This window comes from Oncorhynchus kisutch, linkage group LG23 (assembly GCF_002021735.2).
Source record: "Oncorhynchus kisutch isolate 150728-3 linkage group LG23, Okis_V2, whole genome shotgun sequence".
NCBI lineage: Eukaryota > Metazoa > Chordata > Actinopteri > Salmoniformes > Salmonidae > Oncorhynchus > Oncorhynchus kisutch.
Genome location: NC_034196.2, coordinates 5,320,963 through 5,347,268, shown reverse-complemented (window position 1 = coordinate 5,347,268; position 26,306 = coordinate 5,320,963). Strand labels below are relative to the sequence as shown.

The window sequence follows — 26,306 nt, the reverse complement described above, 5'->3', positions numbered from 1 at the left end:
CTCCAACCCCTTGTTCCTGGAGAGCTACCCCCCCTGTAGGTTTTCACTCCAACCCCTTGTTCCTGGAGAGCTACCCCCCCTGTAGGTTTTCACTCCAACCCCTTGTTCCTGGAGAGCTACCCCCCCTGTAGGTTCACTCCAACCCCTTGTTCCTGGAGAGCTACCCCCCCTGTAGGTTTTCACTCCAACCCCTTGTTCCTGGAGAGCTACCCCCCCTGTAGGTTTTCACTCCAACCCCTTGTTCCTGGAGAGCTACCCCCCCCTGTAGGTTTTCACTCCAACCCCTTGTTCCTGGAGAGCTACCCCCCCCTGTAGGTTCACTCCAACCCCTTGTTCCTGGAGTGCTACCCCCCCTGTAGGTTTTCACTCCAACCCCTTGTTCCTGGAGTGCTACCCCCCCTGTAGGTTTTCACTCCAACCCCTTGTTCCTGGAGAGCTACCCCCCCTGTAGGTTTTCACTCCAACCCCTTGTTCCTGGAGAGCTACCCCCCCTGTAGGTTTTCACTCCAACCCCTTGTTCCTGGAGAGCTACCCCCCCTGTAGGTTTTCACTCCAACCCCTTGTTCCTGGAGAGCTACCCCCCCCTGTAGGTTCACTCCAACCCCTTGTTCCTGGAGTGCTACCCCCCCTGTAGGTTTTCACTCCAACCCCTTGTTCCTGGAGAGCTACCCCCCCTGTAGGTTTTCACTCCAACCCCTTGTTCCTGGAGAGCTACCCCCCCCTGTAGGTTTTCACTCCAACCCCTTGTTCCTGGAGAGCTACCCCCCCCTGTAGGTTTTCACTCCAACCCCTTGTTCCTGGAGAGCTACCCCCCCTGTAGGTTCACTCCAACCCCTTGTTCCTGGAGAGCTACCCCCCCTGTAGGTTTTCACTCCAACCCCTTGTTCCTGGAGAGCTACCCCCCCTGTAGGTTTTCACTCCAACCCCTTGTTCCTGGAGAGCTACCCCCCCCTGTAGGTTTTCACTCCAACCCCTTGTTCCTGGAGAGCTACCCCCCCCCTGTAGGTTTTCACTCCAACCCCTTGTTCCTGGAGAGCTACCCCCCCCTGTAGGTTTTCACTCCAACCCCTTGTTCCTGGAGAGCTACCCCCCCTGTAGGTTTTCACTCCAACCCCTTGTTCCTGGAGAGCTACCCCCCCTGTAGGTTTTCACTCCAACCCCTTGTTCCTGGAGAGCTACCCCCCCTGTAGGTTTTCACTCCAACCCCTTGTTCCTGGAGAGCTACCCCCCCTGTAGGTTCACTCCAACCCCTTGTTCCTGGAGAGCTACCCCCCCTGTAGGTTTTCACTCCAACCCCTTGTTCCTGGAGAGCTACCCCCCCTGTAGGTTTTCACTCCAACCCCTTGTTCCTGGAGAGCTACCCCCCCTGTAGGTTTTCACTCCAACCCCTTGTTCCTGGAGAGCTACCCCCCCTGTAGGTTTTCACTCCAACCCCTTGTTCCTGGAGAGCTACCCCCCCTGTAGGTTTTCACTCCAACCCCTTGTTCCTGGAGAGCTACCCCCCCTGTAGGTTTTCACTCCAACCCCTTGTTCCTGGAGAGCTACCCCCCCTGTAGGTTCACTCCAACCCCTTGTTCCTGGAGAGCTACCCCCCCTGTAGGTTTTCACTCCAACCCCTTGTTCCTGGAGAGCTACCCCCCCTGTAGGTTTTCACTCCAACCCCTTGTTCCTGGAGAGCTACCCCCCCTGTAGGTTTTCACTCCAACCCCTTGTTCCTGGAGAGCTACCCCCCCCTGTAGGTTCACTCCAACCCCTTGTTCCTGGAGTGCTACCCCCCCTGTAGGTTTTCACTCCAACCCCTTGTTCCTGGAGTGCTACCCCCCCTGTAGGTTTTCACTCCAACCCCTTGTTCCTGGAGAGCTACCCCCCCTGTAGGTTTTCACTCCAACCCCTTGTTCCTGGAGAGCTACCCCCCCTGTAGGTTTTCACTCCAACCCCTTGTTCCTGGAGAGCTACCCCCCCTGTAGGTTTTCACTCCAACCCCTTGTTCCTGGAGAGCTACCCCCCCCTGTAGGTTCACTCCAACCCCTTGTTCCTGGAGTGCTACCCCCCCTGTAGGTTTTCACTCCAACCCCTTGTTCCTGGAGAGCTACCCCCCCTGTAGGTTTTCACTCCAACCCCTTGTTCCTGGAGAGCTACCCCCCCCTGTAGGTTTTCACTCCAACCCCTTGTTCCTGGAGAGCTACCCCCCCCTGTAGGTTTTCACTCCAACCCCTTGTTCCTGGAGAGCTACCCCCCCTGTAGGTTCACTCCAACCCCTTGTTCCTGGAGAGCTACCCCCCCTGTAGGTTTTCACTCCAACCCCTTGTTCCTGGAGAGCTACCCCCCTGTAGGTTTTCACTCCAACCCCTTGTTCCTGGAGAGCTACCCCCCCCTGTAGGTTTTCACTCCAACCCCTTGTTCCTGGAGAGCTACCCCCCCCTGTAGGTTTTCACTCCAACCCCTTGTTCCTGGAGAGCTACCCCCCCCTGTAGGTTTTCACTCCAACCCCTTGTTCCTGGAGAGCTACCCCCCCCTGTAGGTTTTCACTCCAACCCCTTGTTCCTGGAGAGCTACCCCCCCTGTAGGTTTTCACTCCAACCCCTTGTTCCTGGAGAGCTACCCCCCCTGTAGGTTTTCACTCCAACCCCTTGTTCCTGGAGAGCTACCCCCCCTGTAGGTTTTCACTCCAACCCCTTGTTCCTGGAGAGCTACCCCCCCTGTAGGTTTTCACTCCAACCCCTTGTTCCTGGAGAGCTACCCCCCCTGTATGTTTTCACTCCAACCCCTTGTTCCTGGAGAGCTACCCCCCCTGTAGGTTTTCACTCCAACCCCTTGTTCCTGAAGAGCTACCCCCCCTGTAGGTTTTCACTCCAACCCCTTGTTCCTGGAGAGCTACCCCCCCTGTAGGTTTTCACTCCAACCCCTTGTTCCTGGAGAGCTACCCCCCCTGTAGGTTTTCACTCCAACCCCTTGTTCCTGAAGAGCTACCCCCCCTGTAGGTTTTCACTCCAACCCCTTGTTCCTGGAGAGCTACCCCCCCTGTAGGTTTTCACTCCAACCCCTTGTTCCTGGAGAGCTACCCCCCCTGTAGGTTTTCACTCCAACCCCTTGTTCCTGGAGAGCTACCCCCCCCTGTAGGTTTTCACTCCAACCCCTTGTTCCTGGAGAGCTACCCCCCCTGTAGGTTTTCACTCCAACCCCTTGTTCCTGGAGAGCTACCCCCCCTGTAGGTTTTCACTCCAACCCCTTGTTCCTGGAGAGCTACCCCCCCCTGTAGGTTTTCACTCCAACCCCTTGTTCCTGGAGAGCTACCCCCCCCTGTAGGTTTTCACTCCAACCCCTTGTTCCTGGAGAGCTACCCCCCCTGTAGGTTTTCACTCCAACCCCTTGTTCCTGGAGAGCTACCCCCCCCTGTAGGTTTTCACTCCAACCCCTTGTTCCTGGAGAGCTACCCCCCCTGTAGGTTTTCACTCCAACCCCTTGTTCCTGGAGAGCTACCCCCCCTGTAGGTTTTCACTCCAACCCCTTGTTCCTGGAGAGCTACCCCCCCTGTAGGTTTTCACTCCAACCCCTTGTTCCTGGAGTGCTACCCCCCCTGTAGGTTTTCACTCCAACCCCTTGTTCCTGGAGTGCTACCCCCCCTGTAGGTTTTCACTCCAACCCCTTGTTCCTGGAGAGCTACCCCCCCTGTAGGTTTTCACTCCAACCCCTTGTTCCTGGAGAGCTACCCCCCCTGTATGTTTTCACTCCAACCCCTTGTTCCTGGAGAGCTACCCCCCTGTAGGTTTTCACTCCAACCCCTTGTTCCTGGAGAGCTACCCCCCCTGTAGGTTTTCACTCCAACCCCTTGTTCCTGGAGAGCTACCCCCCCTGTAGGTTTTCACTCCAACCCCTTGTTCCTGGAGAGCTACCCCCCCTGTAGGTTTTCACTCCAACCCCTTGTTCCTGGAGAGCTACCCCCCCTGTAGGTTTTCACTCCAACCCCTTGTTCCTGGAGAGCTACCCCCCCTGTAGGTTCTCACTCCAACCCCTTGTTCCTGGAGAGCTACGCCCCCTGTAGGTTTTCACTCCAACCCCTTGTTCCTGGAGAGCTACCCCCCCTGTAGGTTTTCACTCCAACCCCTTGTTCCTGGAGAGCTACCCCCCCTGTAGGTTTTCACTCCAACCCCTTGTTCCTGGAGAGCTACCCCCCCTGTAGGTTTTCACTCCAACCCCTTGTTCCTGGAGAGCTACCCCCCCTGTAGGTTTTCACTCCAACCCCTTGTTCCTGAAGAGCTACCCCCCCTGTAGGTTTTCACTCCAACCCCTTGTTCCTGGAGAGCTACCCCCCCTGTAGGTTTTCACTCCAACCCCTTGTTCCTGGAGAGCTACCCCCCCTGTAGGTTTTCACTCCAACCCCTTGTTCCTGGAGAGCTACCCCCCCTGTAGGTTTTCACTCCAACCCCTTGTTCCTGGAGAGCTACCCCCCCTGTAGGTTTTCACTCCAACCCCTTGTTCCTGGAGAGCTACCCCCCCTGTAGGTTTTTGGCTCCAACCCCAGCTCTAACTAACCTGATTCAGCTCATCAACCAGCTGGTTATTAGAATCAGGTGCGCTCGATTAGGGTTGGAGTGAAAACCTACAGGACGGTAGCTCTCCAGGAACAAGGGGTTGGAGACCCCTCTGCTAAATCGACGCTGGTGAAAGAAAAGCACTAGGAGCAGGGGGGGGGGGGGGGGCAGTGGTGGAAGAGCCATGCTGATGTCTGAAGAGACCAGGTCTTTGATGGGATTTCATGTGTGTATTGAAACCAGTACCTGCTGTGGGGCTTTAAGCGCGATGCCAGTCTCTGTGCGCACAGAGGTGAGGGTGACAGACACCACCAGGGCAGGATGGGGGATGTAGCGGGACATGGACACCTCCTGAAGCAGCTCAACACAGGCTGACGGGTTGGGCCTTCAGAGAAAGACAATACGCTATACTAATAACATTGATTGGACAGGTCCTTTGTAAAGCCCCTCCCCCCGAGTTAAAGCCCCAACCAATGGCATGTGATAAGTATTATTGGAAAGTGCACGTGACTTTCTTTTCACAACACTATTGATTATCATCCGTGACCTCTGTCAGGTGATCTTCCCCACCGGTCTCGTCCTGCCTGCTAATAAATGTGTGTGAGAGTTAAATGGTTTATTTATTTTTATGAGTGGGTGCCATGCCTGTGCCTGTCCTAAGCGTGTTCGTCTCTCCCTACCCGTCGTGCCTCCTCTCGATGCTGTAGAGGAAGATGGAGCAGTCTGCTCTGAAGAGGACGATCAGGTCTCTGAACACATTGAGCAGCAGGGTGTCAGAGTGCAGCTTGGTGACGGAGGCGAAGGCATTGTCCAGGTTGGACGACCGGAGGTACAGACGCAGCTACACCGGGAGGAAAGAAAGTACCGCTGTTCACTTTGTCCATCCATCAAAGCGACCAGTCAAACGGAGCTCGTCGTGAGCAAACCATCACACATCATCAATCCATTTGTCCAATGACCCATACATGTTCAGAACAGGGTCAAATGTAGTCTTGTTCCTCGAACGTTAGTTATCGGTGTTATGCAGTCTTACCTCTTCTTGCCGGTCGGTGAAATTGTAACAGGCAACAACGACAAAGTCGTTCCACCAGGCCAGCCCCCCTGTCACGGTCATGTTCTGCTCCTGAGTGATGTTCCCAAACAGCTTCCATTTCCTGGTGGACATGGAGTAATGTGCAAAGCCACGTCTCCCTGCCACCGCTATGCACTGGCCTGCTGTGTCTATGGCTGCAAACTATAGACACACACACACACACACACACACACACACCTCTCATGCATTAGAAGCCATAGATATAGCAGGCTAAGTGCGCATGATGACATTGGGTATCTGGAAAAACTGCATTCATTTGACAACTCAGGTTAACCTGGTTTGATGTAGCCACACACACACACACACACTGAATACTTATCCCTAAGGACAGACGTAGAAGTACTTCCCCACACCGACTCACCCGTATAGGCCAATTACTCTCTAGGTATGTGCTGTGAATCTACGACAGAGGGGGAAAAACAGGATATTGGATATTTGACTGACAGGATGCGAAACATCATTTCTAACATCATTTCCACCTCCCAAGCTTCACGTCAACATATCAAAGCGACACCTGAATGGGTAGCCAGCTGAAGGACAACAACGCTTTCTGAATTCGAAATGAATGAAGTTTATGAGGTTGTACCTGGACCACGTGCCAGTGCTTGTGTCCCAGTAAAGTGCTGAGTCCCTGAGAGATGGAGTTGGGTGAGGGGGCGGAACGATGGTGAAGGGGGCTGCCCTCCAGGCCATGGGCGAGGTTATGGGGGTGAGGGGTGTTAGGGCCGTCGGAGCTGCTGGATGGGACCTGGGTGGGGTCACCACAGGTCAGGTACAGACGGTCTTCCCCATGTAGTAAAACCTGCTCCTGGTTACTCTGGGAGGGACAGACAACAGGGAATCAACTAAAAAATATATTTGTTTGCAACATATCAGTATTCTACATGAAAGTGCCCAGCAAGCAAAATTGGTTGGTGTCAGGAACGTGTGCATTGACGCCATTGTCCATAAGCTCACCGTGCAGGGGTTAACGGTGAGGGCGCTTTTGATGAGGTGGAACTGCAGTATGCCCGCCTGCTTGGTCTGGGTAGGAGGTGGAGCCCCCTCCATGTTCTCTACAAGCTCTGCTTCCTCTCTACTGGTGATGACCCACAGGTGGTAGCCTTCCGCTCCCCAGCACATAGAGCTGATCTTTATAGGATCCTTCTTAGTGCCGTCTGACCGATACCTGGGGTTGAGACCGTAGTCATAGAGAAGGGGTTATAATGGACACAATTGCAAGGAGAAAGAGAGAAGATTTTGCACAGTTTTTTGTTGTTGTCCCATTCAGGTTGAAGCCTGCTCAACCTATACTGTATGAGAGCACGCAGTCTGCACCATAGAGCTGACAAGACGACGGCGATGTGAATTGTGCTACGGCTGCGGGAGTCCTGGAGGGGGAAGGAGGAAAATGAAGACCAACAGAGGAGGAAGAATAACGAAGACGACCGTCGTCTTGTCACTCACGCAAAGTCCTCCCCGAGTGTACAGATGAGGTGTGCTCCGAACACACTCCATAAAGACAGCCCGCCGTACTCCCAGGTCACCATGGCAACGCTGTAGTCGGGGGACCAGCGGATCAGCTTCACCGCGCCGGTCTTGTTCCACACGTCTGAGGAGGGAGATTCGATACAGACACGGCGACCAGTCAGACAGAAATCTTTTCAGTAATACAGTCAATTCCATTCAGTCAATTCATTTCAATTGAGGAAAACTAGAATAGGAATATGGTTTCCTTCCCTATTGACCATAACCGTGCTTTTACAGTACCATAGTTTCCTTCCCTATTGACCATAACCGTGCTTTTACAGTACCATGGTTTCCTTCCCTATTGAATATTACCGTGCTTTTACAGTACCATGGTTTCCTTCCATATTGACCATAACCGTGCTTTTACAGTACCATAGTTTCCTTCCCTATTGACCATAACCGTGCTTTTACAGTACCATGGTTTCCTTCCCTATTGACCATAACCGTGCTTTTACAGTACCATGGTTTCCTTCCCTATTGACCATAACCGTGCTTTTACAGTACCATGGTTTCCTTCCCTATTGACCATAACCGTGCTTTTACAGTACTATGGTTTCCTTCCCTATTGACCATAACCGTGCTTTTACAGTACCATGGTTTCCTTCCCTATTGACCATAACCGTGCTTTTACAGTACCATGGTTTCCTTCCCTATTGACCATAACCGTGCTTTTACAGTACTATGGTTTCCTTCCCTATTGACCATAACCGTGCTTTTACAGTACCATGGTTTCCTTCCCTATTGACCATAACCGTGCTTTTACAGTACTATGGTTTCCTTCCCTATTGACCATAACCGTGCTTTTACAGTACCATGGTTTCCTTCCCTATTGACCATAACCGTGCTTTTACAGTACCATGGTTTCCTTCCCTATTGACCATAACCGTGCTTTTACAGTACCATGGTTTCCTTCCCTATTGACCATAACCGTGCTTTTACAGTACTATGGTTTCCTTCACTATTGACCATAACCGTGCTTTTACAGTACCATGGTTTCCTTCCCTATTGACCATAACCGTGCTTTTACAGTACCATGGTTTCCTTCCCTATTGACCATAACCGTGCTTTTACAGTACTATGGTTTCCTTCCCTATTGACCATAACCATGCTTTTACAGTACCATGGTTTCCTTCCCTATTGACCATAACCGTGCTTTTACAGTACTATGGTTTCCTTCCCTATTGACCATAACCGTGCTTTTACAGTACCATGGTTTCCTTCCCTATTGACCATAACCGTGCTTTTACAGTACCATGGTTTCCTTCCCTATTGACCATAACCGTGCTTTTACAGTACTATGGTTTCCTTCCCTATTGACCATAACCGTGCTTTTACAGTACCATGGTTTCCTTCCCTATTGACCATAACCGTGCTTTTACAGTACTATGGTTTCCTTCCCTATTGACCATAACCGTGCTTTTACAGTACCATGGTTTCCTTCCCTATTGACCATAACCGTGCTTTTACAGTACTATGGTTTCCTTCCCTATTGACCATAACCGTGCTTTTACAGTACCATGGTTTCCTTCCCTATTGACCATAACCGTGCTTTTACAGTACTATGGTTTCCTTCCCTATTGACCATAACCGTGCTTTTACAGTACCATGGTTTCCTTCCCTATTGACCATAACCGTGCTTTTACAGTACCATAGTTTCCTTCCCTATTGACCATAACCGTGCTTTTACAGTACCATGGTTTCCTTCCCTATTGACCATAACCGTGCTTTTACAGTACTATGGTTTCTTCGGGTTAACAGTGATCTTGTCAACAACAGAGATAACACAGCGCCGTGTAAAATAAACATCCCTGTGATGTCATCTAGCTCAGGGTTATTTCAAAATGTCAAGAGGATTTTACACGGCACTTCCATACCACCCACTACCACTAGGGGGTATGCGTGTACCATAAAACAAACCAATGGTTCTGCATGGCTGATGTGTTGAGGGGAACTACTCCATAGAATCACTTGCACTTTCGTGTCAAAACGAAAACCAGCACTATAAAGAGGCATCATGTGATACCATTCAGTGTAAAAACCTGACGGGGTGCACTAGTTTGTATAAAAAGTGTACTTTCATCCGTCAACACTAAACGGGAGCGTGAGCTGGTGGTCGGCCAGGGACAGACATACCAGGGAAGTGTTTCGGGGTGAGCTCCAGCTTGTGGGAGAGCTGCATGGATCCTGTGGTGGTGTCAATCATGTATACCAATACTGAGCCACTGGAACAGAGACAGAGAGAGAGACAAATGTTAATAATGACTCTTTCTTCTCAGGTAACATTGTGCTTTGGCAATATGTGCCAATGCCAATAAAGCAAATTGAAATTCACAAACACAGTCAGGGGATTCAATACATTAATAAATAACGCGGACCCATCAGAAGTAGGCATATTACATAACAGCCACTTGTGCTGTCAAGTTCATGTCAATCTGGTTTAGTACCTGAGTACCAGCAATGAATTAGCCCACATTTCCTAAATGAAAAACAAACAAAAAAACGCTGAAATAATGAGCAGGCATTTAATGAGCGGAATCCCACAGCCGGTGATTGACTCATTATCTACTGCCACTCAGGATCTCTCTGCTGAACTCATCACTGCAGGTCAGCGTGTGTGTGCAAAACAAGCCGCTGTCCGTCTTTGTGATTGGTGTGTGTTTGGCAAGCGTTTCTCACGGATTGTGCAATCTGCCAGCTTGTGTGTGTTCTCTCTCTCACACACACCTCCTACTTAACTGACTTAACAGTGGGACCATGGATTCTCTTGATTGTGTCATTTGCATTCCAGTTAAACAGCAGACAGGAAGTGGCTACAGAGGCTTGTACTGATGTCAGCAGGACACACGTACCTGGCACAACCAAACGCCATCAGCCTGTACTTATTGTTGACCGCCACACACGTTCCGTCTGTTACGTCTGCTGCCCAGACGCCCTGCAGCTGCTGGGGGAGACAAGAGACAGTCCGATAGATCACCGTACGTCACTTCTGACACACACACTGCACGCAGACGTGCAGGCAGACACTCGCCTCCGCCTTTCCCTCCACCCCCATTTTTCATCGACCCTTGACAGTCACGCTTAACATGACTTCCAGAACACGGCTGCGTTGTGTGCGTCACCGCAGCAAAAACGCACACACCCCAACACCTCTCCCACCGTTCTTATGAGTCCTAGCCTGTCAATCGTCAAGCGCCACAGCAAATCACACACACAGACTTCTATCTCTTACTTCCGCGGTAAACCTGCTGGCTACAGGACTGATGAATCCCAGCCTCCCGTCGTCAAGCACCACAGCAAAGCCATCCAGAGTCACACAGTACTCCATGTCTCTGATGTACAGCCCCTCCAGATCCAGAGACGGACCACCTGCACGAGAAAATAAGACGCAGGAAGAAACACATTGCACATACATGACTTCAGGCCTACGCAGGGACGACACATAGGCTGTGTTTACACCAGCAGCCCAACTCATATTCCCCCCCCCCACCAATTGGCTTTTTGACCAATCAAATCAGCTCTGGAATAGATCTGATGTGCAACGATTTTGATGGGATGGGTGAAAAGACCAATGAGTGGGAGAAAAAGATCTGAATTGGGCTCCCAGTTAGACAAAATCCCTATGGCTGCGTTTTATGTAAACGTGTATAGATGTAGTGGGGAGAGGTTGTCGAGGTCTGGGGAGAGGATGGTGTCGATTGAGCCCGACTGCAAAACGCACACATGGGTAGAGGTTCAGGTTAGTTAAGAGGGATCGGTAAGGGCTAGGTGGGGTGAGTACAGGTAGGAGAGGTAGGAAGAGGGTGGCGGGGAGAGGATGGTGTATAGTGAGTGTGACTGACCGCGTGCTGACTGAAGGTCCAGGGAGAAGGGGACGGTGCAGAGACTGATAGCCTTCCGGCCATTGCTGACTCCGTCCCAGTGGAGGATGTGGAGGTAGCCATCAGCTGTAGACACCAACAAGTCCTCCTGAAGAGACTTAATACTGGGGGGGGGGGGGGGGGGGGAAGAGACAAGAGGGGTGGGGTGCTTAGCTAGTGTTTACTGGATGCCCGGCTGTGCGCACATCTATTCCTAGTACCAGGCTTTAGTGTCTCCCACACAACAACAAGAAAGAGAGCGAGAGAGAATGCACTGGGGGATGTTCAGGCAGCCCACAGAGGATCTGAGAGGAAGGCCCCGAAACAATGATTTACGGCAGCAGATCAGAAGCACCCAGCACCTCTCCTGCAGTCACTCAGACCCCTTAACACCGTCCTTCAGATAAACGCTCCTCCTCATTGTTATGCCTGAAGCGCAGCGAGAAAGACGTAGTGAGAGAGCGAGTACGTAACAAATTCAGAGGGAGAGGGCACGCGCAACAGAAATGAGTAAATAGAGAGCATGCGACAGAAAATTGAAGTTGGATCAAAGGAAGAGTGACAGATAATAGAAGATAGACAGATAAAGAGAAGTGGGGAGATGCTGAGGGACCCGGCTGGAATGTGTGGTCCCAGTGTTCTCAGATGGTCTGTGAGTACCGTGGACTACCCGGTAACTCAGTAATCTGACTGCGGTCTGGCTTCATCTCTCCAGAGCAGAATGGGGGCATTCTAGAGCCACCAGGACTCTGGAGAATGGGTCTTCAAGCAAAAACACACAGACAGGCACGCAGAGACACACAGACAGGCACGCAGAGACACACAGACAGGCACGCAGAGACACACAGACAGGCACGCAGAGACACACAGACAGGCACGCAGAGACACACAGACAGGCACGCACAGACAGAGACACGCACGCAGAGACGCACAGACAGAGACACGCACGCAGAGACGCACAGACACGCACGCAGAGACGCACAGACAGACAAAGGAAACGCAAGGATGATAGATCTTTAATGTCCTACTGAAGTCCACAGGGACTAGAGGAAGAATGTGCGACACCATACGCAGTTAAATCATTTGCCGCAGTCAAATTGACAAATTGGTTTGGGAGGAGGAGGAAATCTCTTCAGCACAAAATGTACACAGTGGCTGAAGTACGTACCATGCAGCAGTCCAGAATGTAAAACATTTTTGTTTACTTGCATACTAAAACACAGTGTCCAGAAGGAGTTCCAGCGTGCACGTATGAATGTATGTGCGTTTTTGTATTTAGGTGTGTACACGTTGGGGTGTGTATACCATGTGTGTGTGTGTATACCGTGTGTGTGTGTATACCGTGTGTGTGTGTGTGTGTGTGTGTGTGTGTGTGTGTGTGTGTGTGTGTGTGTGTGTGTGTGTGTGTGTGTGTGTGTATATACCATGTGTGTGTGTGTATACCGTGTGTGTGTGTGTGTGTGTGTCTGTGTGTGTGTGTGTGAGAGAGACACAATAGGAGTTCCAGCATGCATATATGTATGAATGTATGTGCGTTTCCGTAGTTAGGTGTGTACACGTTGGGGTGTGTGTGTGTGAGACACACTGTAGTACCTGGTGATGGGAGCCTCCAGATCTATGGGTCTCTTCATCTCCAGGCTGAGAGCGGGGGCACACTGCTCTTCTTTATAACCTGGGGTGACCTTGACACGCGGACTCCCTCTAAAACACACACCAAAATATCAAATTCATAGTACCTTATCAAGTCTAAATCAAAAAGGCAAAAAAGCCTGGGTTAGTCAACAACATCGTTCTAGGATCTAGGCAATAATGACGCCTAATAACAGCAGCAGTCAGAGAGCAGGTTGGGTTTAGTGCATCCTTCCTAACAGCAGCAGTCAGAGAGCAGGTTGGGTTTAGTGCATCCTTCCTAACAGCAGCAGTCAGGGAGCAGGTTGGGTTTAGTGCATCCTTCCTAACAGCAGCAGTCAGAGCAGGTTGGGTTTAGTGCATCCTTCCTAACAGCAGCAGTCAGGGAGCAGGTTGGGTCTAGTGCATCCTTCCTAACAGCAGCAGTCAGAGAGCAGGTTGGGTTTAGTGCATCCTTCCTAACAGCAGCAGTCAGAGAGCAGGTTGGGTTTAGTGCATCCTTCCTAACAGCAGCAGTCAGAGCAGGTTGGGTTTAGTGCATCCTTCCTAACAGCAGCAGTCAGAGAGCAGGTTGGGTTTAGTGCATCCTTCCTAACAGCAGCAGTCAGGGAGCAGGTTGGGTTTAGTGCATCCTTCCTAACAGCAGCAGTCAGAGAGCAGGTTGGGTTTAGTGCATCCTTCCTAACAGCAGCAGTCAGGGAGCAGGTTGGGTTTAGTGCATCCTTCCTAACAGCAGCAGTCAGGGAGCAGGTTGGGTCTAGTGCATCCTTCCTAACAGCAGCAGTCAGAGCAGGTTGGGTTTAGTGCATCCTTCCTAACAGCAGCAGTCAGAGAGCAGGTTGGGTTTAGTGCATCCTTCCTAACAGCAGCAGTCAGGGAGCAGGTTGGGTTTAGTGCATCCTTCCTAACAGCAGCAGTCAGAGCAGGTTGGGTTTAGTGCATCCTTCCTAACAGCAGCAGTCAGGGAGCAGGTTGGGTTTAGTGCATCCTTCCTAACAGCAGCAGTCAGAGAGCAGGTTGGGTTTAGTGCATCCTTCCTAACAGCAGCAGTCAGAGAGCAGGTTGGGTCTAGTGCATCCTTCCTAACAGCAGCAGTCAGAGAGCAGGTTGGGTCTAGTGCATCCTTCCTAACAGCAGCAGTCAGGGAGCAGGTTGGGTCTAGTGCATCCTTCCTAACAGCAGCAGTCAGAGCAGGTTGGGTTTAGTGCATCCTTCCTAACAGCAGCAGTCAGAGCAGGTTGGGTTTAGTGCATCCTTCCTAACAGCAGCAGTCAGAGCAGGTTGGGTTTAGTGCATCCTTCCTAACAGCAGCAGTCAGAGAGCAGGTTGGGTTTAGTGCATCCTTCCTAACAGCAGCAGTCAGAGAGCAGGTTGGGTTTAGTGCATCCTTCCTAACAGCAGCAGTCAGGGAGCAGGTTGGGTTTAGTGCATCCTTCCTAACAGCAGCAGTCAGAGCAGGTTGGGTTTAGTGCATCCTTCCTAACAGCAGCAGTCAGAGCAGGTTGGGTTTAGTGCATCCTTCCTAACAGCAGCAGTCAGAGAGCAGGTTGGGTCTAGTGCATCCTTCCTAACAGCAGCAGTCAGAGCAGGTTGGGTTTAGTGCATCCTTCCTAACAGCAGCAGTCAGGGAGCAGGTTGGGTTTAGTGCATCCTTCCTAACAGCAGCAGTCAGGGAGCAGGTTGGGTTTAGTGCATCCTTCCTAACAGCAGCAGTCAGAGCAGGTTGGGTTTAGTGCATCCTTCCTAACAGCAGCAGTCAGAGAGCAGGTTGGGTTTAGTGCATCCTTCCTAACAGCAGCAGTCAGAGCAGGTTGGGTTTAGTGCATCCTTCCTAACAGCAGCAGTCAGAGAGCAGGTTGGGTCTAGTGCATCCTTCCTAACAGCAGCAGTCAGAGCAGGTTGGGTTTAGTGCATCCTTCCTAACAGCAGCAGTCAGAGAGCAGGTTGGGTCTAGTGCATCCTTCCTAACAGCAGCAGTCAGAGCAGGTTGGGTTTAGTGCATCCTTCCTAACAGCAGCAGTCAGAGAGCAGGTTGGGTTAAGTGCATCCTTCCTAACAGCAGCAGTCAGAGAGCAGGTTGGGTTTAGTGCATCCTTCCTAACAGCAGCAGTCAGAGCAGGTTGGGTTTAGTGCATCCTTCCTAACAGCAGCAGTCAGAGAGCAGGTTGGGTTTAGTGCATCCTTCCTAACAGCAGCAGTCAGAGCAGGTTGGGTTTAGTGCATCCTTCCTAACAGCAGCAGTCAGGGAGCAGGTTGGGTTTAGTGCATCCTTCCTAACAGCAGCAGTCAGGGAGCAGGTTGGGTCTAGTGCATCCTTCCTAACAGCAGCAGTCAGAGAGCAGGTTGGGTTTAGTGCATCCTTCCTAACAGCAGCAGTCAGAGAGCAGGTTGGGTTTAGTGCATCCTTCCTAACAGCAGCAGTCAGAGAGCAGGTTGGGTTTAGTGCATCCTTCCTAACAGCAGCAGTCAGAGAGCAGGTTGGGTTTAGTGCATCCTTCCTAACAGCAGCAGTCAGGGAGCAGGTTGGGTTTAGTGCATCCTTCCTAACAGCAGCAGTCAGAGAGCAGGTTGGGTTTAGTGCATCCTTCCTAACAGCAGCAGTCAGGGAGCAGGTTGGGTTTAGTGCATCCTTCCTAACAGCAGCAGTCAGAGCAGGTTGGGTTTAGTGCATCCTTCCTAACAGCAGCAGTCAGAGCAGGTTGGGTTTAGTGCATCCTTCCTAACAGCAGCAGTCAGAGCAGGTTGGGTTTAGTGCATCCTTCCTAACAGCAGCAGTCAGGGAGCAGGTTGGGTTTAGTGCATCCTTCCTAACAGCAGCAGTCAGAGAGCAGGTTGGGTTTAGTGCATCCTTCCTAACAGCAGCAGTCAGAGCAGGTTGGGTTTAGTGCATCCTTCCTAACAGCAGCAGTCAGGGAGCAGGTTGGGTTTAGTGCATCCTTCCTAACAGCAGCAGTCAGAGCAGGTTGGGTTTAGTGCATCCTTCCTAACAGCAGCAGTCAGAGAGCAGGTTGGGTTTAGTGCATCCTTCCTAACAGCAGCAGTCAGGGAGCAGGTTGGGTTTAGTGCATCCTTCCTAACAGCAGCAGTCAGAGAGCAGGTTGGGTTTAGTGCATCCTTCCTAACAGCAGCAGTCAGAGAGCAGGTTGGGTTTAGTGCATCCTTCCTAACAGCAGCAGTCAGAGCAGGTTGGGTTTAGTGCATCCTTCCTAACAGCAGCAGTCAGAGAGCAGGTTGGGTTTAGTGCATCCTTCCTAACAGCAGCAGTCAGAGCAGGTTGGGTTTAGTGCATCCTTCCTAACAGCAGCAGTCAGGGAGCAGGTTGGGTTTAGTGCATCCTTCCTAACAGCAGCAGTCAGGGAGCAGGTTGGGTCTAGTGCATCCTTCCTAACAGCAGCAGTCAGAGCAGGTTGGGTTTAGTGCATCCTTCCTAACAGCAGCAGTCAGAGAGCAGGTTGGGTCTAGTGCATTCTTCCAGACTGGAGTGATTCCATAAGACACCAGGACAACAACAAAAACAAGGAAATACCATGATTTCGGTGATTTTCACAAAATTGTATCTCTGTCGTTTGAACACTCCTGCTGTGTTCCGGTTGAATTGGACCTATTTACAAGTTCTCGCACTGAAAAATGTAGTTCATTTCATCTGATTGTCATAAGGTTCCATGACGTTGTCCACACAGGGCATCTGAACACACAGAATACATTTTGATGATTCTCATTTTGGGTGTTTTATTTAACTTTTGTACACCTGTGGTGTTCCCAGTCAACAATGACTGGCCAATAGAAATGAATGGGTGAGACTACAATTAGTGTATAAAATTGAGTTCAAGCACATGCCCATTACTATGGATTTATAACTCAGCTATAATGGGGGCAGTCATTTTGGACCGGGAACACAGAATGAACATGAAACGAACACAACAGGAGGGTGAACACTCCATAATGTTTGCGCTACAAAGCAACAATTGGTGTCATATGAAGCTTTACCATTTACACTAATAAGAGTAATGAAAAGATAAAACATGAATATTTAAACTACTTTTGATTTGGGTAAGTGTTTATTTACAGTGCATTCGGGAAGTATTTAAACCTCTTGACATTTTCCACATTTTGTTATGTTACAACCTTATTCCAAAATTGATTAATTTATTTCTCCCTCACCAATATACACATAATACCCCATAATGACGAAGCAATAACAGTTGACATTTTTCAAATAATTTTTTGGGGTGAAAATATCACATTTACGTAAGTATTCAGACCCTTTGCTCGGTACTTAGTTGACGCACCTTTGGCGGCGATCACAGCCGTCAGTCTGCTTGAGGTATGACGCTACAAGCTTGGCACACCAGTATTTCGGGAGCTTCTCCCATTCTTCTCGGCAGATCCTCTCAAGCTCTGTCAGGTTGGATGGGGAGCATCGCTGCACAGCTATTTTCAGGTCTTTCCAGAGATGTTCGATTGGGTTCAAGTCTGGGCTCTGGTTGGGCCACTAAGGGACATTGAGACTTGTCCCGAAACCACTCCTGACTTGTCTTGGCTGTGTGCTTAGGGTCTTTGTCATGTTGGAAGGTGAATCATCGCTCTGGAGCAGGTTTTCATCAAGGATCTCTCTGTACTTTGCTCCGTTCATCTTTTCCTCAATACTCTCCCAGTACCTGCCGCTTAAAAACATCTCCACAGCATGATGGTGCTGCCACCACCATGCTTCATCACCATAGGGATGGTGCAAGGTTTCCTCCAGACATGATGCTTGGCATTCAAGCTAAAAATTTCAGTCTTGGTTTCATCAGACCAGAGAATTTTTGTTTAAATGGTCTGAGAGTCCTGAGAGTCCTTCAGCAAACTCCAAGCTGGCTGTCATGTGCCTTTTACTGAGGAGTGGCTTCTGTCTGGCCACTCTACCATAAAGGCCTGATTGGTTGAGTGCTGCAGAGATGGGAGAACCTTCCAGAAGGACAACCATCTCCACAGAGGAACTCTGGAGCTCTTTCAGTGACCATTGGGTTCTTGGTCACCTCCGAGACCAAGGACCTTCTCCCCAGATTGCTCAGTTTGTCCGGGCGGCAAGCTAGACAAAGAATATTGGTTGTTCCAAACTTGTTCCATTTAAGGCTCAAATCAAATCCAAATCAAATGTTATTGGTCACATACACATGGTTAGCAGATGGTAATGCGAGTGTAGCGAATGCTTGTGCTTCTAGTTCCGACAGTGCAGCAGTATCTAACAATTCCCCAACAACTACCTGATGCACACAAATCTAAAGGGATGGAATGAGAATATGTACATATAAATATATGGATGAGAGATGGCCGGTATAAGGTACAGTATACACATATACAGTGCCTTGCGAAAGTATTCGGCCCCCTTGAACTTTGCGACCTTTTGCCACATTTCAGGATTCAAACATAAAGATATAAAACTGTATTTTTGTGTGAAGAATCAACAACAAGTGGGACACAATCATGAAGTGGAACGACATTTATTGGATATTTCAAACTTTTTTAACAAATCAAAAACTGAAAATTATTCAGCCCCCTTAAGTTAATACTTTGTAGCGCCACCTTTTGCTGCGATTACAGCTGTAAGTCGCTTGGGGTATGTCTCTATCAGTTTTGCACATCGAGAGAATGAATTTTTTTCCCATTCCTCCTTGCAAAACAGCTCAAGCTCAGTGAGGTTGGATGGAGAGCATTTGTGAACAGCAGTTTTCAGTTCTTTCCACAGATTCTCGATTGGATTCAGGTCTGGACTTTGACTTGGCCATTCTAACACCTGGATATGTTCATTTTTGAACCATTCCATTGTAGATTTTGCTTTATGTTTTGGATCATTGTCTTGTTGGAAGACAAATCTCTGTCCCAGTCTCAGGTCTTTTGCAGACTCCATCAGGTTTTCTTCCAGAATGGTCCTGTATTTGGCTCCATCCATCTTCCCATCAATTTTAACCATCTTCCCTGTCCCTGCTGAAGAAAAGCAGGCCCAAACCATGATGCTGCCACCACCATGTTTGACAGTGGGGATGGGGTGTTCAGGGTGATGAGCTGTGTTGCTTTTACGCCAAACATAACGTTTTGCATTGTTGCCAAAAAGTTCCATTTTGGTTTCATCTGACCAGAGCACCTTCTTCCACATGTTTGGTGTGTCTCCCAGGTGGCTTGTGGCAAACTTTAAATGACACTTTTTATGGATATCTTTAAGAAATGTCTTTCTTCTTGCCACTCTTCCATAAAGGCCAGATTTGTGCAATATACGACTGATTGTTGTCCTATGGACAGAGTCTCCCACCTCAGCTGTAGATCTCTGCAGTTCATCCAGAGTGATCATGGGCCTCTTGGCTGCATCTCTGATCAGTCTTCTCCTTGTATGAGCTGAAAGTTTAGAGGGACGGCCAGGTCTTGGTAGATTTGCAGTGGTCTGATACTCCTTCCATTTCAATATTATCGCTTGCACAGTGCTCCTTGGGATGTTTAAAGCTTGGGAAATCTTTTTATATTCAAATCCGGCTTTAAACTTATTCACAACAGTATCTCGGACCTTAGGTCAACATTGGATCATTCAGAGATCCTCACTGAACTTCTGGAGAGAGTTTGCTGCACTGAAAGTAAAGGGGCTGAATAATTTTCCACGCCCAATTTTTCAGTTTTTGATTTGTTAAAAAAAAAAAATCCAATAAATGTCGTTCCACTTCATGATTGTGTCCCACTTGTTGTTGATTCTTCACAAAAAAATACAGTTTTATATCTTTATGTTTGAAGCCTGAAATGTGGCAAAAGGTCGCAAAGTTCAAGGGGGTCGAATACTTTCGCAAGGCACTGTATATACATATACACACACACACATGAGATGAGTAATGTAAGATATGTTAACATTATTGGCATTGTTTAAAGTGACTAGTGATCCATGTATTAAAGTGGCCAGTCGCTGTAGGCAGCAGCCTCTCTGAGTTATTGGTGTTTAGCAGTCTGATGGCCTTGAGATAGAAGCTGTTTTTCAGTCTCTCGGTCCCAGCTTTGATGCACCTGTACTGACCTCGCAATCTGAATGGGGTGAACAGGCAGTGACTCGGGTGGTTGTTGTCCTTGAAGATCTTTTTGGCCTTCCTGTGACATCAAGTGTAGGTGTTGTCACAACGCGCCCTTTTTGAGTGAGGATCATAGCACCCCCTCCCCTCTCTCTCTCTCTCTCTCTCTCTCTCTCTCCACAGTTTTATGACTTAACAACATGAAGTAAATTCTTGGAAGAGACCCTCTCCCCTTTGGACATACAGTAAGAGGAGAGAGGATTTCACAGTGGAACACAGAGGCTGATCCCACAAACTCCTACATTCCCCAAATTTGAGAATTAAACAATATTTATATTTTTGAGAATGTGGAACCGGTCGGTGGGAAATCAAGGAACAGTCATGTCGAGATTCCTTCATGAGGTCACCAAATGAAAACACAGGAGACACACATTACTGTTTCTTTGTTTGTATACACCTCTCAATTACGGGAGGTAAAATATATGATTGAATATATTAACTATTTGTGAGAAGATGTGAGGTTGGCCTTCTCAACAAGATACTTGTTTAGATATAACATTTTAACTAGTCAATGGCCACACCCCCATGAGCCCAGACATCACATTAGGCATCATAGAACCACCCCTTCTTCCACAGAGTACAAAACCACTTCCAACAAAATGTACATTAGATGAGAAAACATGGAGCTGAAGCTGTTGAAATGGTTAATAACTACATCTCTACCAGAGGACAAGACCAGAGAACATGGAGAGCATTCCCATGTTGAAATGGCAAATAAATCAACAAACTAAAGAACAATTATTCAGACTGCAGCTGTTTAAATACTCTGAAGTAACCATTCTAACAACCTAAGACTTTGATCTCTGGTGGACAAACCAGAGGTTCTCTGTCGACTGACTATCCAGCAGAAGGACCGTCAATCGCAGAGGGACAACAAAAACGCAGACACTTGTAAATATGTCACTTGGAATATCTTTTCAAATGAGCGGATGTTCATGTTCAAAGTATTAGCAATGAGTGTAGTTATCCTCTATGAGTTAACTGCCCCCACCCCATTTCCTTTGTCTACCAAGCAGTCATTTCGGTTTCATCTGCTAGGAACTTTTGCTTTGTATCATGTAATAACCAATGTATGACCTATTTGTGTGTGTGTTTACGTAATTCTGTGATTGATTAAGTTTGTTAAATAATCAAGGCAATTTGTATATCGCTGATTCATGATTCTATGCTAGGGTTCGTGCAGATATCCAATGGTTTGCGGCGTCCAGTAATGAGACTGATGAGGTAAAATGTATTTTAATACGCGACTGTTTTGTTAAGATATGAGTTATATTCGGGAAATTGAAATATGTTCCCATGGTGCCCTGACTTCCTAGTTAAAGTTACAGGATTAGTTTAATTGTGCAATTAAAATTACACAGAGAAATTATTTGTAAATCTACAGTCTACATTCACATTTAATGCATGACCTTTCAACTTCCGGCGCCGACAGAGATGGCCGCTTCGCGTTCCTAGGAAACTATGCAGTTTTTTGTTTTTTTACATGTTATTTCTTACACTAGTACCCCAGGTCATCTTAGGTTTCATCACATACAGCCGAGAAGAACTACTGAATATAAGATCAGCGTCAACTCACCATCAGTACGACCAAGAATATGTTTTTCGCGATGCGGATCCTGTGTTCTGCCTTACAACCAGTGCCACGGGATGGTTCCCATGCAGCGACCCAAAAAAACGACTCAGAAAAAGAGGGAAACGAAGCGGTCTTCTGGTCAGACTCCGGAGACGGGCACATCGTGCACCCCTCCCTAGCATTCTTCTTGCCAATGTCCAGTCTCTTGACAACAAGGTTGATGAAATCCGAGCAAGGGTAGCATTCCAGAGGGACATCAGAGACTAACGTTCTCTGCTTCACGGAAACATGGCTAACTGGAGAGACGCAATCCAAAGCGGTGCAGCCAGCGGGTTTCTCCACGCTTCGCGCCGACAGAAACGAACATCTTTCTGGTAAGAAGAGGGGCGGGGCATATGCCTTATGGCCAACGTGACATGGTGTGATGAAAGAAACATACAGGAACTCAAATCCTTCTGTTCACCTGATTTAGAATTCCTCACAATCAAATGTAGACCGCATTATCTACCAAGAGAATTCTCTTCGATTATATTCACAGCCGTATAGATCCCCCCCCAAGCAGACACATCGATGGCTCTGAACAAACTTTATTTAACTCTCTGCAAACTGGAAACGATTTATCCGGAGGCTGCATTCATTGTAGCTGGGGATTTTAACAAGGCTAATCTGAAAACAAGACTCCCTAAATTTTATCAGCATATCGATTGCGCAACCAGGGGTGGAAAGACCCTGGATCATTGTTACTCTAACTTCCGCGACGCATATAAGGCCCTGCCCCGCCCCCCTTTCGGAAAAGCTGACCACGACTCCATTTTGTTGATCCCTGCCTACAGACAGAAACTAAAACAAGAAGCTCCCACGCTGAGGTCTGTCCAATGCTGGTCCGACCAAGCTGACTCCACACTCCAAGACTGCTTCCATCACGCGGACTGGGAGATGTTTCGTATTGCGTCAGCCAACAACATTGACGAATACGCTGATTCGGTGTGCGAGTTCATTAGAACGTGCGTTGAAGATGTCGTTCCCATAGCAACGATTAAAACATTCCCCTACCAGAAACCGTGGATTGATGGCAGCATTCGTGTGGAACTGAAGGCGCGAACCACTGCTTTTAAATCAGGGCAAGGTGTCTGGTAACATGACTGAATACAAACAGTGCAGCTATTCCCTCCGCAAGGCTATCAAACAAGCTAAGCGCCAGTACAGAGACAAAGTAGAATCTCAATTCAACGGCTCAGACACAAGAGGCATGTGGCAGGGTCTACAGTCAATCACGGACTACAGGAAGAAACCCAGCCCAGTCACGGACCAGGATGTCTTGCTCCCAGGCAGACTAAACAACTTTTTTGCCCGCTTTGAGGACAATACAGTGCCACTGACACGGCCTGCAACGAAAACATGCGGTCTCTCCTTCACTGCAGCCGAAGTGAGTAAGACATTTAAACGTGTTAACCCTCGCAAGGCTGCAGGCCCAGACGGCATCCCCAGCCGCGCCCTCAGAGCATGCGCAGACCAGCTGGCCGGTGTGTTTACGGACATATTCAACCAATCCCTATACAGGTCTGCTGTTCCCACATGCTTCAAGAGGGCCACCATTGTTCCTGTTCCCAAGAAAGCTAAGGTAACTGAGCTAAACGACTACCGCCCCGTAGCACTCACATCCGTCATCATGAAGTGCTTTGAGAGACTAGTCAAGGACCATATCACCTCCACCCTACCTGACACCCTTGACCCACTCCAATTTGCTTACCGCCCAAATAGGTCCACAGACGATGCAATCTCAACCACACTGCACACTGCCCTAACCCATCTGGACAAGAGGAATACCTATGTGAGAATGCTGTTCATCGACTACAGCTCGGCATTCAACACCATAGTACCCTCCAAGCTCGTCATCAAGCTCGAGACCCTGGGTCTCGACCCCGCCCTGTGCAACTGGGTACTGGACTTCCTGACGGGCCGCCCCCAGGTGGTGAGGGTAGGCAACAACATCTCCTCCCCGCTGATCCTCAACACTGGGGCCCCACAAGGGTGCGTTCTGAGCCCTCTCCTGTACTCCCTGTTCACCCACGACTGCGTGGCCACGCACGCCTCCAACTCAATCATCAAGTTTGCGGACGACACAACAGTGGTAGGCTTGATTACCAACAACGACGAGACGGCCTACAGGGAGGAGGTGAGGGCCCTCGGAGTGTGGTGTCAGGAAAATAACCTCACACTCAACGTCAACAAAACTAAGGAGATGATTGTGGACTTCAGGAAACAGCAGAGGGAACACCCCCCCATCCACATCGATGGAACAGTAGTGGAGAGGGTAGCAAGTTTTAAGTTCCTCGGCATACACATCACAGACAAACTGAATTGGTCCACTCACACAGACAGCATCGTGAGGAAGGCGCAGCAGCGCCTCTTCAACCTCAGGAGGCTGAAGAAATTCGGCTTGCACACCAAAAGCACAAACTTCTACAGATGCACAAGCGAGAGCATCCTGGCGGGCTGTATCACCGCCTGGTATGGCAACTGCACCGCCCTCAACCGTAAGGCTCTCCAGAGGGTAGTGAGGTCTGCACAACGCATCACCGGGGGCAAACTACCTGCCCTCCAGGACACCTACACCACCCGATGCTACAGGAAGGCCATAAAGATCATCAAGGACATCAACCACCCGAGCCACTGCCTGTTCACCCCGCTGTCATCCAGAAGGCGAGGTCAGTACAGGTGCATCAAAGCTGGGACCGAGAGACTGAAAAACAGCTTCTATCTCAAGGCCATCAGACTGTTAAACAGCCACCACTAACATTGAGTGGCTACTGCCAACACACTGTCAATGACACTGACTCTACTCCAGCCACTTTAATAATGGGAATTGATGGGAAATGTAAATATATCACTAGCCACTTTAAACAATGCTACCTTATATAATGTTACTTACCCTACATTATTCATCTCATATGCATACGTAGATACTGTACTCTATATCATCGACTGCATCCTTATGTAATACATGTATCACTAGCCACTTTAACTATGCCACTTGGTTTACATACTCATATGTATATACTGTACTCGATATCATCTACTGTATCTTGCCTATGCTGCTCTGTACCATCACTCATTCATATATCCTTATGTACATATTCTTTATCCCCTTACACTGTGTATAAGACAGTAGTTTTTTTTTTGAATTGTTAGTTAGATTACTTGTTCGTTATTACTGCATTGTCGGAACTAGAAGCACAAGCATTTCGCTACACTCGCATTAACATCTGCTAACCATGTGTATGTGACAAATAAATTTGATTTGATTAGATTTTTAATGATAGTCAATGACAACAGTGTCCTGGAGGGCAGGTAGTTTGCCCCCGGTGATGCGTTGTGCAGACCGCACCACCCTCTGGAGAGCCTTGCAGTCGAGGGCGGTGCCGTACCAGGCAGTGATACAGCCCGACAAGATACACTCAACTGTGCACCTGTAAATGTTTGTGAAGGTTTTAGGTGAGAAGCCAAATTTCTTCGGACTCCACTGTCTGTGCGGGAGGACCATTTCAGTTTGTCTGATGTGTATGCAGAGGTACTTGAAACTTTCCACCTTCTTCACTACTGACCCTTCGATGTAGATAGGGGGTGCTCCCTCTGCTGTTTCCTGAAGTCCACGATCATCTCCTTTGTTCTGTTGACGTTGAGTGAGAGGTTGTTTTCCTGACACTACTCTCTCAGGGTCCTCACCTCCTCCATGTAGGCTGTCTCGTTGTTGTTGGTAATGAAGCCCACTACTGTTGGATCATCTGCAAACTTGATGACAGTTGGGAGATGTGCATGACCACGCAGTCATGGGTGAACAGGGCGTACAGGAGGGGGCTGTGCACGCACCCTTGTGGTGACCCAGTGTTGAGGGAGATGTTTCCTACCTTCACCACCTGGGGGCGGCCCTCATAGTACAGGGCCCAAATGGGTTGGGACCCAGGGCCTCCAGCTTAATGATGAGCTTGGATGGTACTATGGTGTTGAATGTTGAGCTGTAGTCCGTGAACAGTCCTTGTTAGTGGGGATTCCGATTGGTCAGACCAGCGTTGAATATTCTAGTCACAGGTACATCCTGTTTGAGTTTCTGCCTATAAGACGGTAGGAGCAAGATGGCGTCGTGGTCGGATTTGCTTAAGGGAGGAAAAGGGAGGGCCTTGTATGGATTACTGAAGTTAGAGTAGCGGTGATCGTGTGTATTGCCCACGTGAGTGCTGCAATAAATACGCTAATATAATTTAGGTAGCCTTATTCTCAAATTTGCTTTGTTAAAATCCCCAGCTACAATAAATACAGCCTCAGGACATATAGTTTCCAGTGCAGTTCCATGAGGGCCGTCGTGATGTCTACTTGAGGGGGTATATACACAGCTGTGACGATAACTGACGAGAATTCACTTAATATATGGCCGGCATTTGATTGTAAGGAATTCTAGGTCGGGTGAGCAGAAGAACTTTGAGTTCCTGTATGTTATGATTACACCATGAGTCGTTAATCATGAAGCATATACCCCCGCCATTCTTCACAGAGGTGTTTATATCTTTGGCGCAACGCATGAAAAAGCCCGGTGTCTGGGCTGACTCCGACAACATATCAAATCAAATTTTATTTGTCACATACACATGGTTAGCAGATGTTAATGCGAGTGTAGCGAAATGCTTGTGCTTCTAGTTCTGACAATGCAGTAATAACAAACAAGTAATCTAGCTAACAATTCCAAAACTACTACCTTATAGACACAAGTGTAAGGGGATAAAGAATATGTACATAAAGATATATGAATGAGTGATGGTACAGAGCAGCATAGGCAAGATACAGTAGATGGTATTGAGTGCAGTATATACATATGAGTATGTAAACAAAGTGGCATAGTTAAAGTGGCTAGTGATACAAGTATTACATAAAGATGCAGTAGATGATATAGAGTACAGTATATACGTATACATATGAGATGAATAATGTAGGGTATGTAAACATATTAGGTAGCATTGTTTAAAGTGGCTAGTG

At 48.7% G+C, this 26,306-nt stretch overlaps 1 protein-coding gene across 2 annotated transcripts in view; it reads right to left on the bottom strand.

Annotated features, from left to right (window-relative positions):
- The window catches only part of LOC109877831 (RAB6A-GEF complex partner protein 1), an 84,383-nt gene that overhangs the window by 20,107 nt on the left and 37,970 nt on the right, over nt 1-26,306 (bottom strand). The window contains exons 4-15 of one of the 2 annotated variants that reach the window (XM_031803130.1): nt 12,585-12,692; nt 10,974-11,116; nt 10,364-10,500; nt 9,984-10,075; nt 9,268-9,356; nt 7,072-7,216; nt 6,583-6,793; nt 6,212-6,442; nt 5,987-6,025; nt 5,566-5,766; nt 5,213-5,373; nt 4,779-4,917 (exon numbers count right to left, since the gene is read on the bottom strand). In XM_031803130.1, coding sequence (XP_031658990.1) covers nt 4,779-4,917; nt 5,213-5,373; nt 5,566-5,766; nt 5,987-6,025; nt 6,212-6,442; nt 6,583-6,793; nt 7,072-7,216; nt 9,268-9,356; nt 9,984-10,075; nt 10,364-10,500; nt 10,974-11,116; nt 12,585-12,692 — 1,696 coding nt within the window. The remainder of the gene's footprint in view (nt 1-4,778; nt 4,918-5,212; nt 5,374-5,565; nt 5,767-5,986; nt 6,026-6,211; nt 6,443-6,582; nt 6,794-7,071; nt 7,217-9,267; nt 9,357-9,983; nt 10,076-10,363; nt 10,501-10,973; nt 11,117-12,584; nt 12,693-26,306) is intronic. The other variant, XM_031803131.1, reaches the window with a different exon arrangement.